Below are 21,999 nucleotides of genomic sequence, written 5' to 3' on the forward strand. Positions count from 1 at the left end.
GTGATGTTGATTCCTGTCAATGCTTTATAAATGGCTGCCAGGTTGGCGGTCATTTATAAATCTGGCAGTTGGAACTTCTGCCAGGATGACAGAGGAATTTACTCTGTCGCTCTAGCAGGACAACACCCCAGCCACCTACATCTATATCTTGCCCTAAGACCAAAGGTACAAATGATGACCGGGCTGAAGTGCCAAAAGTATCCAGCTAACAAGAGGACCTTCCTGGGCATGAAAAAAGAAAAAGTTATAGGAATTTGTAGGTGGTGCATAAACTATACATTTAAGCTATAACTATAACTTTAAAATTTCTAATTTTTGTGTAGTTTAGATTGGGTTGGTATAGAAAGAATAAATTAAGTTTTCCTAACTATAACTTATCCTTGATCTTTTTTTATCATTGAATTTCAAGGTTTTTTTACTTTGTAATTAACGTGTGTTTCAAGTTGTAGTGCAGACTGTTATTAAGAGGAGTGTAGTACAGCAGAGGAGAGTGTGGTAAGGTCTAGTGTCACAGACTTAAGTACTTTCAAGTAGAACAGAGTGGAGTGGAGTAGAGTGGAGTGGCATAGCATAGAGTGAGTAAAGTGTTACACAAAGAAGTGGCATTGTGTGTTGTATGGTTGAGTGGACTATTGTTATGTGGAGAGATGTGTTGTACAGTGTAGTGGAGTGTTGTACAGTAGAGTTGAGTGTCATCAACTGCAGTGTCATGGAGTACCCACATTAACACACACATACAAATTATTTTACCCATGTTTAAATGTCTATTAAACCAACATTTTTCCCTCAGCACTTATATGCACTGAAAGGGATTCAGCAGAATGGTTTCCTACTATGCACCTATTGACCTTAACCGCTTTAGCCCTGCCCAATCTGTTGCGTGTAGACTTTACCACCAGTTCACTGTTGATATTTTTCTTGTGCGGAAATAGGGGCAGCCACTCATAAAATAAGTCCTGGAAGATATGTTTGCCAGACGAAGACAGTGAACAGCTGGTGGAGCCGTGGGAGAGTCAGTAACGTCAGCCGCACGTGGCAACAACAACTACTGCCTTGGAGAGGTGTGTATTTCCACCTGATGAGGACCATCTTGTCTCTCACTCTTCCTAAAGTAATACTTTGTTTACTCACATGTTACTGATCTGCTTCGAATCTATTGTAAACAACGTTCAAAACTAAGAAAGGCGCGGCAGCCCTAGGTAAAGATAAAGTGCACCATGCTGCGCTGCAACAATTACAGGAACTGGAATGCCTCAGAATGAAAGAAAAGTGTGGCCGCCATATGTAAACATAAAGCACGGTGTGCTGCACTGCAATAATTAAAGGAACTAGAATGCCTCAAAAGGAAAGGAAAGCACGGCCACCATATTTAAACATAAAGCGCGGTGCGCTGTACTGTAATAAATAAAGGAACTGGAATGGCTCAGAATGAAAGAAAAGCACTTCCGCCATATGTAAACATAAAGTGCGGTGTGCCGCACTACAACAATTAAAGGAACTGGAATGCCGCATGTGCTCCACAGAAACCTAGCAGAACAGGGAGAAGGAGTGGTGCAATGACTGGAGCTGCTGACTTTGGAACTGAAGACCCAGGTTCGAGTCACTGCATCAGGTCAACATCACTTAATCTCCCTGTGCCTACAAAAAATGAATACCTGCTTGTGTATTGTAGCTGGTACTCATGAAAAATCTCCAATACCTTTGGATCGAGTTTGGGCTACCTTAGCATTGTAAAGTGAAAACAAGTAATTAAATAAACAAGCAGGCCTTCAAATCAAAAGGGAAGCTTCACCAAAAATGAGCAGGAAACAAAGAAAAAAAGTCCCCTAAAGAAGAGATAAACAGGACAAAGGGTAATTATACAGTAGTTTGTGCCTGCTTCCAAAGGAGATAAGAAGCGACAAAGAGGCATGACTGACCACTAGCAAGGAAGGATTTTTGAATGACACTGAAACGAGCAAATGTAATGGTTGTAAGCCCACAGAAGAAGTATACAAGAAGCTGTATGCTTACGCTCAACCTGAAAAACAAAAGAAGATGACATGGATCCTGTGTCACTACGTATGCGAGGGCCTGCATGGTGATGAGTGCACTTGTGTATGTCACCATGCATGTGCATGCCTATAGAATGATGTGGCAGCTAGTTATAGTCAATCCATCATGCTTTTTTGTCTTTATTTTCCGAGGCTGCAGAGCATCTTCAAATTTTCTTTCTAGATTAACAAAAAAAGCATTGACAAAGGCAATAGGTTAAAAAGCAAGACCTATTGGATTTGTCAATGCTTGTATACATTGTAGTAGAATGGCCTGCACCTGAACGATAGTTTAGTAGGTTATACGATTCACCTCTTGAACAAATCAGGGATTAGCAGGTTATAGCTCTTTACCTGGACCTCAGACTCTGCCAGCTCAGTCACCTTCTTATCTAGTGCCTGGATAACCTCCCCCGTGAGATGTGTGCTCTACAAGTAGTCATAACATACCATAACAAGTTCAAATCCCAGCAAGATCAAATCTGCCTTCAATCCTTCAGAAGGGATGCAAACTTAGTACGAAAATTGGGTAACAGTAATATGTGTTACCTCGCTTGGAAATGGCAGAAATGTGAAGTGACATATGAAGAGCAGTTGATATTGCTAGTACATTTAGATACACAGCCATCGGTAAACCGTTGTGCGTGTAAGTAGGAGAACACCTACAGTGGCATAGCCAGTGTGACATATGCCCTAATGCAATGAAGGAAATGGGTCCCCTGGCCACGGTTATATGTCGGAACCACGGGTGCTTCAAGTACCGGTGGTTGAACAAGGACGTCGGAACAATGACCTCGTTCTAACCACTAATGCCTTTACCACTAATGCGTTTACAATGATTTTACTGTTGTAAACGCATTCCTAGTAAATGCATTAGTGATCAGCATGCATGATCCAGCATGCATCCCCCCTAGCCCCACCCCCAAAAATGACCGCGACCCCCAACTCCCACAACTACCCCAACCCCCACCCCCAAAATTACCAGAACCCCAAACCCCTCCCCTAAAACCTAAGCCTCCCCAGCCCCAGCCCCCCACCCCTTAAACCTAAACCCTGACCCCCTCACCCTCTAAACCCTAATCACCCCCAGCCACCCACCCCTCCCCAAAAACTAAAAATACCCTGAGTCCCCACCCCTGCCCCTAAAACCTAAACACCTCAACCCCCAAACCACCCCTTAAACCTAAACCTTGTCCCTCCCTCCCCCCTCAAACCCTAATCACCCCCAGACCCCCACCCCACCCCAAAAACAAAAAATACCCCGAGTCCCTACCCCACCCCTAAAATCTAAACACCCAACCCCCAACCCACCCCTTAAACCTAAACCCTGCCCCCCCCAAACCCTAATCACCCCAAGCCACCCCCCTAAAAAAACAGCCCCAGTCCCAGCCCAACTTACCTCCTCCTTCACCGCGTCGACTCCGACTCCCTTCTTCTGTACCTTAGCCAATCATGTATGTTGTTCAGACATGCGTGGTTAAGGTACCAAAACCAGGAAGTCGTGGAAAATGAAAGTGTTGTTTTGCTTTAGTTTTTCACGACTTTGTGGTTTCGGAGTCATTGTTCCGGGTGTTTCCCCCTGGCCACTATTTGAACTTTGAATTACAACAATAATAAGAGTTCATTGGGCCTCAGTGTCACTGCACCTGCTGCACCAATGGAGGCTAACACCTACGTCCAATGAGAAGAAGATTTCAGTCTCATGATTATTACTATGCTGTGGGAATAGGTCAGATCCAAGGCTATTGTATGATTGACTTCCAAAACTGTGTGAGTTTGCTCATCCAGCTCCATTCGATGGTCAACTTATGGACTTACCGGACTCCCCCGCTGGCAGCAAAGACAAGAGAACCAGCAGCAGCATCCTGTGGAAGAAAAGAATGATACCCATCAGGAGATTTAAATGAAAAAGCTGTTAGTACCTTGATATCTGTGTCGTGCCACAAGCGCGTTTTACCTAAACAGTATTATTCCCACAGCTCTAGAAAGACCTGGAGAAGGTTTGAAGTGAAAAGAAAACATGATAGTGAGATTGCGCACCGTTGGGTTCTTATCACTGAACATGCCAACAGGTTTCTAGAGCCTCTTTCAAGAATTGAAGTAAAGAGACTGTAGTGCCAGGCACTCACAGTACAGTTTTACAAACTTCAAACCCCTCTAATAAAAAACACTCACCACACTAAACACCATGAGTTCAGATTACAGCACTATTTCTTGGGCATTGCTTCCCCTAAAGCAAAGTATAGTAAAAGGAACATTAAAGGGAAGCGAGGTCGTAACAAACGATTTCTATCTTTTAATCGGGAGCATTTATGAGTCTTACAAGCACTTACTACCACTAGGTCAGTAAGGGGGTTATTCTAACTTTGGAGGAGTGTTAATCTGTCCCAAAAGTGACGGTAAAGTGACGGATATACCACCAGCCGTATTACGAGTTCCATAGGATATAATGGACTCGTAATACGGCTGGTGGTAAATCCGTCACTTTTCCGTCACTTTTGGGACGGATTAACACCTCCTCCAAAGTTAGAATAACCCCCTAAGTCTCTTTTTCAGTTTACTTGGGCAAATATTTGCTTCTCTCTTTGTCCCTACAGCAGCAGCTCCGTCAAGAATCCGTCCTTCTCTTGTATTAATTCTCTCTCACCTCATGTTCCTTACATGTATAATCCATGTGCAAACTTTGAAGCATTGCTCAATACCGTACTCCGCCCCCTTCATCCCCGTCAGAGCTCAAGTATATTTGCTCAATGGGTTGACTCTTGCATTTTCAGGAAATGAAATGCTTTATCGGGAAACTGTCGGTTTACACACACAGCCGCTGTTCTGTTGTAACACTCCTTGCTTCATTCCCAAAGTAACTTAATGGAAAGAAAAGTTGTAAGGAGACATTCCATATATGGAGAAACACAGTATTATAGAATTCAAAAGCACAACCAAGTTCCTAACCTTGAAATGAATCTTCTACAAGGTCAATAACCTGCCTTTAACCTTCGGGAATCAGGAAATTGCTTTCAAGAGCTATTGACATCAGTGGCAGTATTCGAAAAAATAGAAACATGAAAAGCTCTGATGATAACAAATGTAAATAACAATTTAATAAGTGATCCGTATTTTAGTATGTTGGCAACACTTTTACAAACACTACTCCTATGTGGCCTTTATTATTTCCACAGCAAGGAGGATTTTACATTTCCTTCATAAGTCAAAACCTGTAGGTACAAATGTATATCGCTATAAGGCAATCATGGTTTGGATGATCAACTCCGGGTAATCTAATCTTTAGTGGGCGAGATAATACCTCAGACTGATTGTACTTGGAACATGAGTCTGTCATTTATATCCATGTCCTGCATGGGTTGGAATCAAAAGAACAGAGCCATAAAACCACTGTTTACTGAAACCATATTTTGTGGCATATAGGCGAGAGGAAGCAGATGGCCTGGCATCCTTATCGATAAGGAAAGCTCGTCGAAGTCTACGTGTGACCACTCACGCTCGTTTTTTTATATTTTTCATTTTGCTTGATTTCTTTGTCAAAATTATGCAGTTTTACATGGTGTTCCTTCTTGTTTCCACATCAGTTTTTAATTGTAATTGTATTTCTGCAGTGCTCAATACCCCTGACGAGGCATGGAACCACTTTATGGCAAGTAGAACATTACTCTGGAACCAAAGGTTAACAGTTAATCCAGTGAGGGTTGTTGTAGTTAGTCATGTGTTCTCAAGAAAAAAATGCATACATTTACTCCAGTGACCTGGTGATAAATTATATTAATACAAGTTACGCATGATCATTTGAGGGGGCTATGTGGGTTCAGGTGGATGGTTGGTAAGAGATAGGCCGGCAGAGATTAGGTACTGTTGTGTTACAGACATAGGGCTTGAAAGCGGAGAGGCTGTGATCTAAGAAATGTTCTCATCATGACCCTGTTCAATATAACTTTAAGCTCTTCCCAGAAGGACAGTTTGGATGGGCAGATGCAGCATTCCATGGAGTCTCTGAGTATATACAGAGTTGTTGAGTTGTTCATCAGTTCTTCATGCATTTCCTCAAGTGTTTTGCGTTGGATGTGGATCGCCCATAAATATTGTTTCACAGAGATGCTAGCTTGGTCTCAGACTAGAATAGGTTATGTTCTATGGTTAGGTCACATATAAGAGGTAGGCCGGTTGAGCTAAAAGTAGATAGTTGAATTGAGAGTGACTGTGGTGTGGGTTGAGAAAAATGTAAAATACCTCCAACCAGGATGGAAAAAACTACATCCATCCAAGAGTCTGTGTGAAGACAGAGGTTGTGCATCTGTTTGCGTGATGTTTGTGGTCTAAATTTACCATGTGAATACCTGTCTATGAGAACATTAAGGGGGAGAGTGAAATCATCTCGAAAAATGATGTTTTGGTAGTGGAAATTGGCAGGTTTCTTGTTCAAGGTGTACCAGAAGTCAGGGTTTTTGGAGCTGGGTGTGTAGATATTAACGGTGTACAATCTGCAACGTCTTTACTTAGTCTTGTTATTAGCCACCTGCCCTTTGAATCAGATTCAGACATGATTTCAGCTAGTTTAAAGTTTTTATACATCAGGGTGTTCACTCCATTATTTACATGTTAGCAGATGAGCAAGTATTGTCATAGAACCACCCACTTCCATAATGATGGCTTAACCTATCCCTTTTTTCGTCTCTTGCAATAATACAATGTCACTAATTAGGCTATGACAGCATTCTATAATTTCCCTCCTTTTCAGCAGATGATTCAGCCCCTTTGTGTATTTAGTTTGAGAGCTTGAAGGTGTTTCTGACATTGGTTGTTTGGACACTTTGGTTAATTTGTTGTGAACGTGGGCTGACAGCATACTCAGCGTGGGACGTCACGTCCCATGGCAACCTGCTCCATGTTATCATTATGTGCTGAGAGGCAACTGCAAAACCAATTATCTGGGTTGTACTCTAGTAGAGGTATAAGATGTTTGGCATGGACAACTTGTCTTACTAAAGAAGGTATGAATAATTAACACTAAAGCAAATAAACAAATGTAAATCCGAAAATCAGAGTACTACTCCTATCACGCCAAGCCCTTCCAAAAGGTCTTGAAACATATGCGATGGGCACAGAAGAACAACCCCTTCTCCTTCCTACGCCCTAGCAGTAACTAGTATATTCCGGGGAGAATTATAATAGACTAACAGTAAAAACAAAATGATCTCATACTCTGTGTAGCATTAACTGAATAAACAATTAACTGAAGCATATAGTAGGCCAGGGCATTAATGCTCTAGTGAATCTGTGGCCTGATTTAGAGTGCTGTATGTGAAAATTAGTTCTGAGACAAGATAGTAAACATAACAGTACTCAATAACTTGCATGTGCACATATATATAATAGTGAATACAATAGTTGTGTCTCTCATATGCTGGCTTTCCAGAACATTACACGAGTACTATGACTGACAAATGTGCCTAGATAGAGGGTATCTTAGCTTGAGGTGCCCATTTGTGTTTCTGAGATATTAGGAATGAATGTCTTGAGACAGGTTGGATCTTTAAATATGTGGTGGTGACTCTTGACAGATGCCTTGAATTTTGATGGGCCCACAAAGGCCACAAAGGACAAGGTGATAATTCTGGGTTTTTTCTGTTTACTGTGCAGTGCTAGAATTTGTGGCCTATGGTTGTATGTTTGGAATAGTCTTTATTTATGGTAGTCTTGAAATAGTCTTTAGGTGCTGTAGTCTTGGAATCGTTCTTTGTAACATGCTCGGGGTTCCTCATATTTAATAGGTATTGGACACTATGACCCTCATTACAGGTTGCCTGGAAAATGCCTCGGATTTTCACTATTCTTGAACTTATGGATAAGAACAGTTTTCTGTTCTTTTTCTTTCATCGTAGCCATGATACAAACTTGTGATAACATGTGATGTTACGGGAAAGGAAATTGGGAAATTCAGCGCATCAGCTCAACAGTGTTGCTAAGTGTTGGTGTGTGAACATACTAGAGTCAAACAGCTTGACCCAAAACCTTGGTTGATGAAGATTGTGGTTATGGATGTGCAAATTTGTTCCTCCCCATGCTGGCCCACAAACTCTACATAGCTCTTTGTTTAGAGCAGGTTAGGCCCTCCTTATTTGCTTAATAGCAAATGTGGTATATTCTGCAGATGCCAGTTGCTTGCTGTTTAAATTAACTACAGCGTTTATATTAGTGGCAGAGCCCCAACAAAATCCGGCATGCTGCAGCACACATCGTATGTGGTACTCTGTTTAGAGTCGTCTTCTTATTGGTTAGTTAGAGCAGTTAAGTGGTTGCTACAGAGTACGAGATGCTTCCTCATTTTCAAACAATTAAGTGGCTGTGGGGCTCCAGTAAAGCTCCAGCAGGGCGGGCAATGAATCCGAGGGAGCTGCATGAGAGATAAGCAGCACTATGACAGTACCAGTATAGTCAACTAAGACATCAGGTCACTCTGTGGGCACCACTTGCTTTGCGGACAAGGCGAGTTGGAAGGAGCTGTCAGTGGGCATACAGTAAGGTCCCTCTGGGGCAGTGTGATATTGTCTAAGACAAGTTTCAACCTTACTGCATATGTGATGCATGGATGGCAATCTGTTGTTGCAAACGCTCCATTGAGATGGTCAAATGCTTAATTCTTAGTGGTCTTTTTGCTATGACCTTATTGGTTATCAAAAGCGGTCACTAACTTGAGCATGTTCGTTGAGACCATGCAAGCCAATATTGAGCTGTGTAAACAGTTAAATGTACTTGTCCTTTGCATTGATATCTCACGATTTTTCACCATAAGTTCCAAAGTATAACTTGCCATTAGCAGATCTCCAGGCAGTCGTGACAAGCATTTTGAAAGAAGTGATGGGAAAACGGAGAAAGCAGCTTCGCGGTCTCACTCCCATTTTCTGAAGCCTCTAAAAAGAGTTATTTCGTAACAGATAATAAGATCAGTATGTCTGACCAATGTAAACAGCCTTACTTATTATGTTGTTACATCTTTACATGAGAAGTGTTGAGTCAATGCAAGTGTTTGTTTTTCGTCTGGTGCCCCAGTCAGATATAGTTTTTAGGTAAGCAGCAGGGTTTCTTCGAATGAATCACTTTATTAGTAGTGTGGCAGAATTTGAATTGGAGGAAGTCATTGAGAGCTTGAAAGTAGAAAGAATGAAGTAAGGGGAAAATCGGATCTGATGTGTTTTGTCTGTACACCAGACACCCAAGTGAAGAGTGACTTACAAAGGCAATAGTACTTATGGCCAAAGAGCAATGCATTTCCTCAGGCTAGGAATGACATTGCAAGTCTGAAGTCTTGAAAAAAGACCAATGTGGCTTGATTTTTTGGAATAAATGTAATTGGTAACTAGCAGATTCTCTAGTACTGGATACAGTTTTCTGTAGGGATAAATTAGAACTCAGAGAACCTCGAGATGTTGCTGGTGTAATCTGCATATATTTAGCACAATAAAATGATCGATATTTCCAAAACGTAAGTCAGTGCATATTAATCATAACATATCTGAAAAGTGACTAAAAACGTATAAAGCCAAAAACTAATATTGTTTTTAATGCTTGTGTATTCAACTTTGGGTAGAACGACACAATAAAGTCTTCCTTTTGTGGATTGTGGAAGAAAACCGACGACATCCACTGACTAATTATGTATACGGTTGCTTTTGAGGTACAAATGTCTTCAGTGGAGGAGTTCCCTAGGTACAGCCGAGTGTTATCAGCATACTGATGAATGTAGATTTCCAGCTCTTTAACAGGACGAAAAAAGGCTCCATTTTCTATTTAAACACCCTGGGAAAGAGAACTCTATAAGAGGTCGGCAGCGAAATGGTGGATGTTTCAATCTGAACATATTAGGATCTTCCTGTGGGAAAGTAAAAGAGCCTTTCCAGGACCTGGCAGCTCACAGACTGCCATGGTGTGACTCACAGTTTCAACACTCTTCACACGGGGACAGCCACCAGATGTAGAGAGTTTGTAGAGAATATGCACAGTTCGGGTCTGTTTCATATTTTGCCCCCACCCCAGAACATTAGAGCCAGCCCAGAGTGGCTTTTTTTGTGGATGGTATGGTAGCAGGGGCGTCTCCTTCGCAATGTCGAATGAGCGTCACCCACACGGCTAAGCCAGAAGATTAATTTATCTTTAATCTGCTGGCTCAGCTATCAGTGTGTTCAGGGCGGGGCTTGGCTGTGGGATGTGGGAGGGCCGGCCAAACACACATGCGCGCTTAGATTTCTCCAGCTGGCTATATGCACAGCTGTGCTGGAGAAACAGCACAGACCCCAGGCTTGTGTCTGAGCGGCATTCCAAACTACTCAGACCAATCCTGACGCTGCTTACATGCCATGTTTAGCATATCAGCAGCACCAGGATTGCTGGGGAGCCTATGCTGGTGTCCTAGCAAATGCTGGGACACCACAAGAAGACCAGAGGAGCGATGCGGCAGGATGGGAAAAAGGTACTTTTTTTGTTATTAAACATATATATATTTTATATATATATATGTACACACACACACACATATATATTTATTTATTTTTATCCGCCCCCCGTCGCCTCCTCACCATGCCCCTCCCTTTGAGATTTGCAGCGGCCGCCGCTGTATGGTAGGTCTGTGTTGCCAATCTAAAGTCTAGTCTTCCTATTGATGCCCAAACTTCCCCAGGAACTGTCACCTTATCAAATTGTAAAAATTATTCCTAGTTTGACAGGTCTACGGTAGTACTGTTCTTGAAAAAAAGACAGCAATGACCGATCTGTGGAACCTGTAGACAAAAATTAGGTATTTTCTGTGCTCAACGTAGTCCACTGGCCTGAGAGGTGGCCTATCTAGAAGAACATTGAGGTCCGAAGAAAAGAACACCACATTAGAATAAGGTGAGAAGATTGCAAGTGAATGATAATGTCATGTAGACTGTGAAAGGGTACTGTTCAGTTTTGATTCTTGCCAAAATGATAAGACTAAAAAATAAAAAAACTGTTTTACTCGGAGCTTAATTTGAGCCGATGATTGTAGGCGGCGCCCACAGGCACATATTTTTGGGAACCCACACTTATTTTTCATCATCAGACTTTGATCCAGAGTGGGAAAGAGAGAAAAACACAAAAGGGAGAAAGAAGGAGAAGGAGGAAGATAGAACAACAGTGACAAAGGGAGAAAGCAGGGGTGAAAAAAGAACCTGAAAGAATGAGATAAAGAGTGAGGGGATGTCTGATTGTCGACTAAAGAGGCTTGAGATGGAATCAAGACGATGCAGCCTTGGTGTTTGGCGCCCCAACCTTTGTTATTGTCCACCGTTTCTGAGCAAACCTTTGGGCACCAGCAGTTATTCTTTTACAAATGAAGCATTGGTTTTACAGTTTACTAAAAAATCTTAAACATTTTAATTGTGTTAGGGTACAAAGGGGGTTCACGACAGATGTGCAAGGATTAGTGCAATTACAGCCCTGTAGAGACCTGAGATAACCACATTCACAAGGGACCGACCCTGCCTGGAGGCATGAAAACCAAATGAATGGAAAATCATCATGGCGATATTGGTGTTTGTTTTTCCTTAAAACAAAATATTTAAAAAATACAATCACATTGTAACGTATTTGATTGGATTTAAAAACGACAGGGCATTGATGCTTAACAGTATCTCAAATCTAATAGCACGTTCTGAAAGCTATGGAAGAGAACACTTTCAACTAGAAATTGACAAATAAAATACAATTAGAGACTTGAACAGCAGACACCACAAACACTGTGCACTGTTGTTACTCCGCGTCACTAAGGTAACCCTGCTCATGTTCTAACCCTTGCCCTTTCGATTACATACACGTCTGCAGCTTCCACGGAGCTCGATGCGACATATGACCGAGATGCGAGCCTGTGCTCTCCATCCCTGACATCAGTTATCTGCAGTTTATACACAAATAAAGGTGTCGAACACAGTTTATCCTGTGAGACTACTTTAATAACATGTTAAAACTGCATAGACTGGCCGTTCACCCCACCTTTTCGCTCGGGGCATTCTTATCTAGCAGGCATCGGCTGACCGAAAATGCAAAATATCACGAATACATCATTAACTGGTTATTTGTTTGTACTGGCTAAAACCCCTACAGCCAAAAAGAGACGCTGTAGGTAACAGACGTGGTAGTGATTTTAAGCTTAGTGTGATAGTTTGAAACTTGTAATGCCCTTAAGTAAAATCAGAGCTTAATTTGTTTAAAAAAAATGCCTAGTCTTGAGTTTACCTCGCGCGTCTTTCAACCACCAACCACACTTCATTTCACTCTTACAGGGCCTTTTCGTCTCTTTCGCTCCGCACTTTATCTGTTGTTGAAAAAAGAGCCTTAGTCCCCAAAGACTATTGCAGGTGCCCGCCGTCCCGCAAATACCGGCTCAAATTAAGCAATGAGGAAAATGTGTTCCGATACGTCCCCTAATGTAAATGGAACCTTTCCCAGGTTCGGTGTGAGGCACTGAGTGTACCTGAGTGTCGGTGCCGCTCCCCTCAGCAGGTACGAGAACAACTCTTCCCTCAGACGCTGCCTTGCGGTCCACTCCTGCAGCCTCCCCATCTGTTGGCTGAACAGGAAACTTCCTAGCTGGAGCCCTTTTATCTTGTTGACGCACCCATGTCTGACGTAGAAGGGGTAGGAGACTGGGGCTAGATTGGTCAGTAAAATTGGGAGGGGCGGGGGGCATGATCTTCAGATTTTGCAACAATCACGCTGGAGTATAATGTTTAAATACATTATAGACTAGCCCTCCCCCTGAATCCCCAAAGCTTCCTTCAAAGGATGCTGCAGAAAGTAAGTGCTATAATTTCATTTAATGTTTGGTGTGTCACCTCAGTCCTGAGGGCCCCCATCCAAGAACGGAACACAGGTGGCTCAAAGCAGGGAGTGAGGGGAGAGAGTGTGGTGTATGGAAAGAGTGGCAACCACAGCCTCAGGCTCCCTTAATTCTGCAATGAATGTGGGAAATTAGAATACACAGCCCTTATGGAGACAGAGAACTTGATGAAAGTGTCAGTAGAATAGTGGAAACACTAGAGGCAAAGAGGGAGAGGAAGTGTCTGTAACTTGCCCAACCTGTCTCTTAACATCTGTTTAGGGTTTTACTCACTGGGGCCATGAGCGTCACTCAGGTCAGGGTTCTGCAAAGTCAGTCCTGGAGAGCCGGGTCCATGCCAGGTTTTTAGCATGTCCACATTTAGAAAAAGGTAGATTTCTGAAACATCTTTTTTCTAAATGTGGATATGCTAAAAACCTGGCATGGACCCGGCTCACCAGGACTGACTTTGCAGAACCCTGACTCAGGTGACTCAGACACAGGACTTTGCTACACTGAGGCCATGATAGGCAGCTAAGCTGCCTTACAGCACATCAACCATAGGCCATAAAAGTGTCAGATTTGAACAAGTGGCCTAAAAATGGCTATGCTGCCAGGGCACAGGGTGTGCACACACAGCAAGGCGACATTTGCCTGAAGCTCCAAAAATCCCTACACATGGGGCTGCACCTGGGGAAGCAATCCCAGCGCATGATTCTGTTCTGCCACCCTTTCTTATTTGCAGTGCTCACAATCATAAAGAGGGGTGTAAACTGATGGCTAGTTAATATATTTATTTTTTAAAGGAATCCAACAGATGTCTTGGAAAGCACTTGCAACACCATTCAGTAACAGATATTATGAAATGATCCTTTTGGCGAGTTATCAAAATGGTAAAATATGAAAAGGGTCATTGTCCAGTAAAGACCAGTCTGTGATCTCCAGAGTGGACTGTTCATCAGCCCCTAATTCTTGCATCTTGGGTCCATTGTGCCATCCTGTGCAGACAGAAAATCAGCCTGGATAAAGAAAGACATTATTGAGCTTTAATATGAACAGTTCTAGCACCATAATACACATTCAATGTATATAGTATTGGTTCTTTCAGACTACACCCTTAACCAACAGGGACACCCCTACCTATAGGATACCATTGCTCTTCAGGGTCAGAAGCCCCTCAAGCTGACCCATGGAGTGTTGAGAAAAGAAAACTGCTTAGTTCAGGAACGTTCGTTGCTTCCTTGGTCATTGTTTTATAACAAATGGCCAGGGGAGTCATACTCTGCCATTATTTGTTAGAACGAAAAACCGAAAATGAACGATCTAAGACCATGTTTTTCAACATTACTTGTATGGAAGAATGCACTTTCCGTACCTCCCTTTCAGTTTAGGCTCACCCGCGTTTTCAGCTCAAGATGCAACTTTCCGTCCCACCTCTTTTAGAACCCACCAGCTGCCACTGTTAGTCACTGTGGCCCTCATTCTGACCTTGGCGGTCGGCGGAGAGGCGGCGGTCGGACCGCGAACAGACCGGCGGTATTAAAAATGGCATTCTGACCCTGGCGGGAACCGCCAACACAGCCCGCCAACTTAACACTCCGACCGCCACAGCGGTACAAACAAACAGCGCAGCGGTTCCCGCCAACAGCCCGGCGGCAGACAAAGTACCGCCCACCCTATTACGACCCACCAATCTGCCACCTTTTCCGGGGCGGGAGCACCGCCGATAAGAACACGGCGGAAACAGACTACGAACGGGAAAACGCTCACCTCTACGCACTCCACGCGAGATTCCGGCAGTATGGAGCCAGAGTTACAGGTCATCCCCGCACTCCTATTCCTCCTCATATACCAGGAGCACGCCCGGCGGCGCGGAAGACATCGGTGAGTACTGCACCTACGACACAGGGGAGGGAAAAGATTACCGGCACACACCCACCCACCCACACCCACTACAACACACACATCAATGCATTCCCACAGATCACTGTCACAACCCACAAACCACCCCCCTCCGAAATAATGCAAAGACCAAAAGAAGAGATCATAAACGGGCAGATATATTGAAATATGTACGCCATTAATCCCAATAAATAAATAAACTATGTACAAAATATATACAGCTACTAAATGTAGTCCAACCACTGTCCGTGGATCACAGGGGTCCTGTGCAAAGGGGCAAGGCCCAGTCCCACGACAAGAACTCCACGGAGAGAACACTGCAGGGGCATCAGAAAGAAAATAGGACAGGCACCTCAGGGGGAAGGGAAGGGGGGGCACCTCAGCCACTTGAGTACACGACGCCAGATCCACGAGGGGACTCCATGACCACTGGCCCATCCTGGGGAGAGCAAAGCCACAGTCCAAACAGTCCATACAGTGGGTGGCCTGCCCACTGGGCCATCCTGGGGAGAGCAAAGCCACAGTCCATACAGTCCATACAGTGGGTGGCCTGCCCACTGGGCCATCCTGGGGAGAGCAAAGCCACAGTCCATACAGTCCATACAGTGGGTGGCCTGCCCACTGGGCCATCCTGGGGAGAGCAAAGCCACAGTCCAAACAGTCCATACAGTGGGTGGCCTGCCCACTGGGCCATCCTGGGGAGAGCAAAGCCACAGTCCATACAGTCCATACAGTGGGTGGCCTGCCCACTGGGCCATCCTGGGGAGAGCAAAGCCACAGTCCATACAGTCCATACAGTGGGTGGCCTGCCCACTCGGCCATCCTGGGGAGAGCAAAGCCACAGTCCAAACAGTCCATACAGTGGGTGGCCTGCCCACTGGGCCATCCTGGGGAGAGCAAAGCCACAGTCCATACAGTCCATACAGTGGGTGGCCTGCCCACTGGGCCATCCTGGGGAGAGCAAAGCCACAGTCCATACAGTCCATACAGTGGGTGGCCTGCCCACTGGGCCATCCTGGGGAGAGCAAAGCCACAGTCCAAACAGTCCATAACAGACCCCACTGCCACTGGAGGAGGCAAGTTGGCCAGAGGACATCCTGCAGCCCTGCCCGAGATAGATCCTGCCCTGCCACGTCTGCCAAAGGGCCAGCGGTTCTTGCCTTGAAGGGCCCAGTTCAGCGGTTCTTGCCTTGAAGGGCCCAGTTCAGTGGTTCTTGCCTTGAAGGGCCCAGTTCAGCGGTTCTTGAGACGGCGGGGCCCAGTTCAGCGGTTCTTGCCTTGAAGGGCCCAGTTCAGCGGTTCTTGCCTTGAAGGGCCCAGTTCAGCGGTTCTTGCCTTGAAGGGCCCAGTTCAGCGGTTCTTGAGACGGCGGGGCCCAGTTCAGCGGTTCTTGCCTTGAAGGGCCCAGTTCAGCGGTTCTTGAGACGGCGGGGCCCAGTTCAGCGGTTCTTGCCTTGAAGGGCCCAGTTCAGCGGTTCTTGCCTTGAAGGGCCCAGTTCAGCGGTTCTTGCCTTGAAGGGCCCAGTTCAGCGGTTCTTGAGACAGCGGGGCCCAGTTCAGCGGTTCTTGCCTTGAAGGGCCCAGTTCAGCGGTTCTTGCCTTGAAGGGCCCAGTTCAGCGGTTCTTGCCTTGAAGGGCCCAGTTCAGCGGTTCTTGCCTTGAAGGGCCCAGTTCAGCGGTTCTTGAGACGGCGGACGGTCTATGGCCAACTGCTAAATGCCTGGTGGTGCCCTCCTGGGCAGCGGGGATGGTGCTCCTTCACTGCCCACCTGGGCTGTGGGTGGTGGGGCCCTCCTGGCCAGCTGGGCTGGGTCCTCCCTGGGCAGCGGCTATGGGGCTGGTGGGCTCTCCCGGGGCAGCTGTGCCGGTTCCTCCCGGGGCAGCGGCTATGGGGGTTGTGGGCTCCTCCTGGGCAGCAGGCCTGCTGCCTGACCTCTCCAACTTGCTGCCCTTGCCCTCCTTAGTCGTCGGCCTGTGGCCCTTTCCTCCCTTTGGAGCTGTGGCAGGTGACTGTCTCTGGGTGGTGTCCGGGGGGGATGTAGAAGGCGGGCTCCTGCGGCGCCCCTTCCGCCTTCTGCTCCTCTTCCCAGGGGGTGGGCTGGCTGTCCCCTTGCTGCTGGGCGAAGATCCAGACATGCGGGCTGGCGGGCTCCAATACCCCTGCACCCTTGTCAAGGGGGCTGCAGGGCTGGTGGTGGCTGAGGTGCTCTTCTTACCCCGACGAGAAGGAGGGGGGGGCTCAGGGTCAGGAAAGAAGTTAGTAGTGGCGAGGAAGAGCTTCTTGGGACAATGGAGAGTGGTAGGTACAGTGGGAATGGGAGTGGAGGGAGAGGATGTGGTTGTAGGTGAGTCACGTTTGCTGTCTTTGGGTGCAGGTGCAGGAGGGATAGGCTGTCGTGAGGTGGATGGCTGTTGGGTGGGTGGGTGGCTGCGTTTGTGTGGTGTGGAAGAGGGGGTGACAGACACAGTGGGAGAGGACACAGGGGACGTGTAAATGGCAGTGGGGATGGTGACTGCACGTGTGCGGACTGGAGTGGAGGGTGTGCTGGTGATGGAAACACTGGCTGATGGTGAGGTGAATGGAGGTGTGAGTGTAGACGTCACAGGGAGGGAGGAGGGAGACGAGGAGGTGGGGGTCACAGAGGTGGTAGTGACTGTTGGCATGTCTGCATCGGAATGTTGCGTGTGTGAATGTCTGCGTGATCTGTGGTGCTTATGTTTGGATGAGCTTCTCTTGGGTGTTGAGGTGTGTGCAGGCTGGTCTGATGGTGTGGGTGGGACAGGCAGAGGAACAGGAGACTGGGAGGAGGGAGTTAGTAGAGGCAGGCAGGAGACAGGGACAATGGCTGCCGTCAGTGCTGAGGCCAGAGCCTGGAACGATCGCTGATGGGCAGCCTGACCCGAATGAATGCCCTCCAGGTACGCATTGCTGCGATGAACCTCCCTCTCCACCCCCTGGATGGCATTCAGAAGGGTAGTCTGCCCAACAATGAGCGTTCGGAGGAGGTCAATGACCTCCTCACTGAGGGCAGCGGGGGTAACAGGGGCAGGGCCTGAGGTGCCTGGGGCGAAGGAGATGCCCGGCTTCCTGGCAGAGCGGGCACGGGGCGAACGCTGAGGGGCTGCTGGGAGGGCGGAGATGGTGCGCTGGGTGGCGGCTGTACCTGTAATGGCGGGGGGCACGGATGGTGCCACCCCCGCAAGGGAGCCCCCTTCCGAGGACGTGTCCGTGTCGCTGCAGGCTCCAGTCGTCCCCGTCGTGGAGCTCCCCTCGCCCTCCGTCTCACTGGTCCAGTCTGACTCTGTGGCATGGCCCTCCTGGGCCATGTGAGATGCAGCTCCCTCCTGCCCCGATGCCACTTCTCCTCCGCCTGATGATGCTGATGCACACAAGCACAGAAAGACAAACAAAAAGTGGGGGGGAGAGAGAAATAAAGGGATATTGAGTACATGGATCTCCGGTACAGTTAGCGGACATGACAGACACAGATGCCCCCTGCACTAAGTTGCGCACTTGGGGTCCGCTACGCATTCCGTGGAACATGCCCTACACGCCTAGAGTTGTCAACTGCACCCATGGATGACACGGCCCAGGGATGGCTGTACTGACACACTACTGAGGGTGGTGGCTGGGGACACAGGGGCTTACGGGGGTGCCCAGCCTACAGATATCGCCCTGGCCTAGGGGGACCCACAGCCCTCCTCCCCCACCCAGACACCTCCACTGCACGACAACAGAGTAGATGATGCTTGTACTCACCCCCTTGTGTCTGCTGTGCTGCCCTCACGCGCCCATCCAAATCAGGGTAGGCCACCGCCAGGATCCGGAACATCAGGGGGCTCAGTTGACGGCAGGCACCCCGCCTACGTTGGGAGGCCATCCCCAGCAGAGACTCGGCGGTCTTCTTGGTCCCGCGGCGGATGTCCTCCCACCTCTTGCGGCAGTGGGTGCCCCGTCGATGGTGGACCCCCAGGGCCCGGACTTCCTTGGCGATGGCACGCCAAATCCCGATCTTCTCATGGGCGCGGACCTATGTGACACGTACAGGGAGGGAGAAATACCACGTTCAAGTTACTCAGCATTTTCCTTTCCAGTGGCCCAACGCCCCCCATCCCCGCCAGGCCCCCCGCCAGGCCCCCCGCCATGCCCAACATGCCCCCCATCCCCGCCAGGCCCCCCGCCAGGCCCCCCGCCAGCCCCAACATGCACCCCATCCCCGCCAGGCCCCCCGCCAGGCCCCCGCCATGCCCAACATGCCCCCCATCCCCGCCAGGCCCCCCCGCCAGGCCCCCCGCCAGCCCCAACATGCACCCCATCCCCGCCAGGCCCCCCGCCAGGCCCCCCGCCATGCCCAACATGCACCCCATCCCCGCCAGGCCCCCCGCCAGCCCCAACATGCACCCCATCCCCGCCAGGCCCCCCGCCAGCCCCAACATGCCCCCCATCCCCGCCAGGCCCCCCGCCAGGCCCCCCGCCAGGCCCAACATGCCCCCCATCCCCGCCAGGCCCCCCGCCAGCCCCAACATGCACCCCATCCCCGCCAGGCCCCCCGCCAGGCCCCCCGCGAGGCCCAACATGCCCCCCATCCCCGCCAGGCCCCCAAGCCAGCCAGTGGCCCCAAATCCAGATAGAATTAAACTCACTTGTTGGTCTGGAGGACCGTAGAGTAGCGCATACTGGGGGAGGACCCCATCCACAAGTTTCTCCAACTCCTCTCCAGTGAAGGCAGGGGCCCTTTCCCCAGTCGCAGCAGCCATTGTCCCTTCCAGACCGAGGTCACAGCAACACTTGCAGTATAGGTCCTCTCCTGTGAAAGTTCAAGTCGCAAGTGGATAAGTAGATAGAAAATGGCGGTCACGTCCGCGGCGGTGCGTACCGCGGCGGTGTGTCCCGCCACCGCCGGCGCCCTTCGCCATTGGCTCCTGAAACCCATAGGCTTCAATGTTAACCAATGCGGCTTCGCGCCGCGGTCTTGGCCCGCCGCCCGCCGCGGTGTGCCACGCCAGCGCATTGACCTCACATCCCATTGTCACACTTCACAGGTCAGGCAGCCGCCATTTCCAGGGCCCACATGGCTCAATTTCAACTGCGTCACACAGGCCTAGGCCTTGCATAGCCACTCAGACACGCCATTCACTGCATAGAGAATCGTATACTGTGCTAGCTGTGAGTACGTACCTGTGGGTTGCCTGACTGTGTGCTCCATGTTGTCCTTCCTAGGCACCGTCCGCTGGGTTGGGCGAGGAGACGGATGAATCCTCCCGTGTACCGACCGCTGGTGGACCTGTCGACAATGGAAGAACGCCACATTATCCTGACCTACCGTCTTAACCGTGCCACTATCCATGAACTGTGTGCCCGGCTGGAGCCCGACCTGATGTCCCCCATCCGCCAACCCACAGGGATTCCCCCTCTGGTGCAGGTCATGTCAGTACTCCATTTCTTGGCAAGTGGGTCATTTCAGACAACCGTGGGAATTGCTTCTGGGATGTCTCAGCCCATGTTTTCAAAGGTGTTATCCAGAGTGTTGTCTGCCCTGATGAAATCCGTGAGGAACTACATCATTTTCCCTGAGGTGGGCGAACTGGCTACAGTGAAGGGTGATTTCTACGCCCTTGGACATATTCCCAACGTAATTGGTGCCATTGATGGGACCCATGTGGCTTTGGTTCCCCCAAGAGACAGGGAGCAGGTGTACAGGAACAGAAAAAGTTACCATTCAATGAACATCCAGGTGGTGTGTTTGGCTGACCAGTACATCTCGCATGTAAATGCCAAATTCCCAGGGTCAGTGCATGACGCCTACATCCTCAGGAATAGCAGCATCCCTTACGTGATGGAACAGCTACAGAGACACCGTGTATGGCTAGTGGGGGACTCTGGGTACCCCAACCTGTCGTGGCTACTGACCCCAGTAAGGAATCCCCGGACCAGGGCAGAGGAACGGTACAATGAGGCCCATGGGCGTACTAGGAGGGTGATCGAACGCACCTTTGGCCTCCTAAAGGCCAGGTTTCGCTGCCTGCATATGACCGGTGGATCCCTAATGTACTCACCTAAGAAGGTGTGTCACATCATCGTGGCCTGCTGCATGCTTCACAACCTGGCTTTGCGCCGCCAGGTGCCTTTCCTGCAGGAGGATGGTCGAGACGGTGGTGTTGTGGCAGCGGTGGAACCTGAGGAGAGTGACGAGGAGGAAGACGACGGGGCTGAAACAGACAACAGGGACAGAATCATTGAACAGTACTTCCAATAGGACACAGGTAACATTTCAAAGATAATTTAGTAAAAGTTAACTACTCTGCAGCATCTCTGCTGCCTGTCTATTTGCCCCAGTGTATGATGACTGAGTTTTGGCTTTTCCCTCCCTATTTCAGATCTGGGGTCCCCACTACGAGTCCTGTGCTTCGTTTCCCCATGGACTACAGCTTTGTGGCAGCTGTTTGTTGACTTCACCATGTACAAGGACATATTTGCACTGTCATGTCAATTACAATCTATTGAAATCACAGCCAGACTCCTGATATTTTGGTGCAAAATAGGTGTTTATTGAAGTGCTCAAAATGGGATGGGTGGTTTCAAGTGGGTGGGGGCTATGGTGAAGGAATGTCCATGGCAGAGTCCAGAGTAACAGTCACACAGGTGCATTGTCCAGAGGCCTGTGGAGAGATGGAGCATGGGCAGTTCGAGGATGGACAGGGTGACAATGTGGGACAGTGGGATGACATCAGGTGGTATCCATTGCTGGCGGGGGTCTTGACATCCTACTCTGTCTTGCGAGATCTCAGGGCCCTCTTGCGGGGTGGTTCTTCTCCTGCAGGAGGTGGGGGTCTGGTGGGCTGCTGCTGTGCGGGGGCCTCCTGTCCACTAGCGCCGGCGGAGGTGGATGGCTGTTCTTGGTCCCGGCTAGTGGCAGGGGCCCTTGGGTGTTGTTCAGTGTCCGCCCTGCTGTTTACGAGGTCCTGCAGCAGCCCTACCATGGTAACCAGGGTGGTGTTGATGGCTCGGATGTCCTCCCTGTACCCCCGATAGTGTTCCTCCTGCAGCACCTGGATCTCCTGGAACCGGGCCAGTACCGTCGCCATCGTCTCCTGGGAGCGGTTGTATGCTCCCATGATGGTGGTGAGGACCTCGTGGAGAGTGGGTTCCCTGGGCCTCTCCTCCCCCCCCTGTCGCACAGCTGCCCGCCGAGTTGCCCTGTTTCCCTGGGCCTCTGCCCC

At 48.6% G+C, this 21,999-nt stretch overlaps 1 protein-coding gene across 4 annotated transcripts in view; it reads right to left on the minus strand.

Moving 5' to 3' along the window:
• The window catches only part of LOC138293061 (uncharacterized), a 289,136-nt gene extending 276,509 nt beyond the window's left edge, over positions 1-12,627 (minus strand). For all 4 annotated transcript variants that reach the window (XM_069232058.1, XM_069232057.1, XM_069232059.1 and 1 more), the window contains exons 1-2: positions 12,532-12,627; positions 3,852-3,898 (exon numbers count right to left, since the gene is read on the minus strand). In XM_069232058.1, the coding sequence (XP_069088159.1) occupies positions 3,852-3,898; positions 12,532-12,620 (136 nt within the window). In that variant the 5' untranslated portion in view covers positions 12,621-12,627. The remainder of the gene's footprint in view (positions 1-3,851; positions 3,899-12,531) is intronic.
• Positions 12,628-21,999: the final 9,372 nt, after the last annotated feature.

The sequence above is a fragment of the Pleurodeles waltl genome, chromosome 4_2 (genome assembly GCF_031143425.1).
Source record: "Pleurodeles waltl isolate 20211129_DDA chromosome 4_2, aPleWal1.hap1.20221129, whole genome shotgun sequence".
Taxonomy (NCBI): domain Eukaryota; kingdom Metazoa; phylum Chordata; class Amphibia; order Caudata; family Salamandridae; genus Pleurodeles; species Pleurodeles waltl.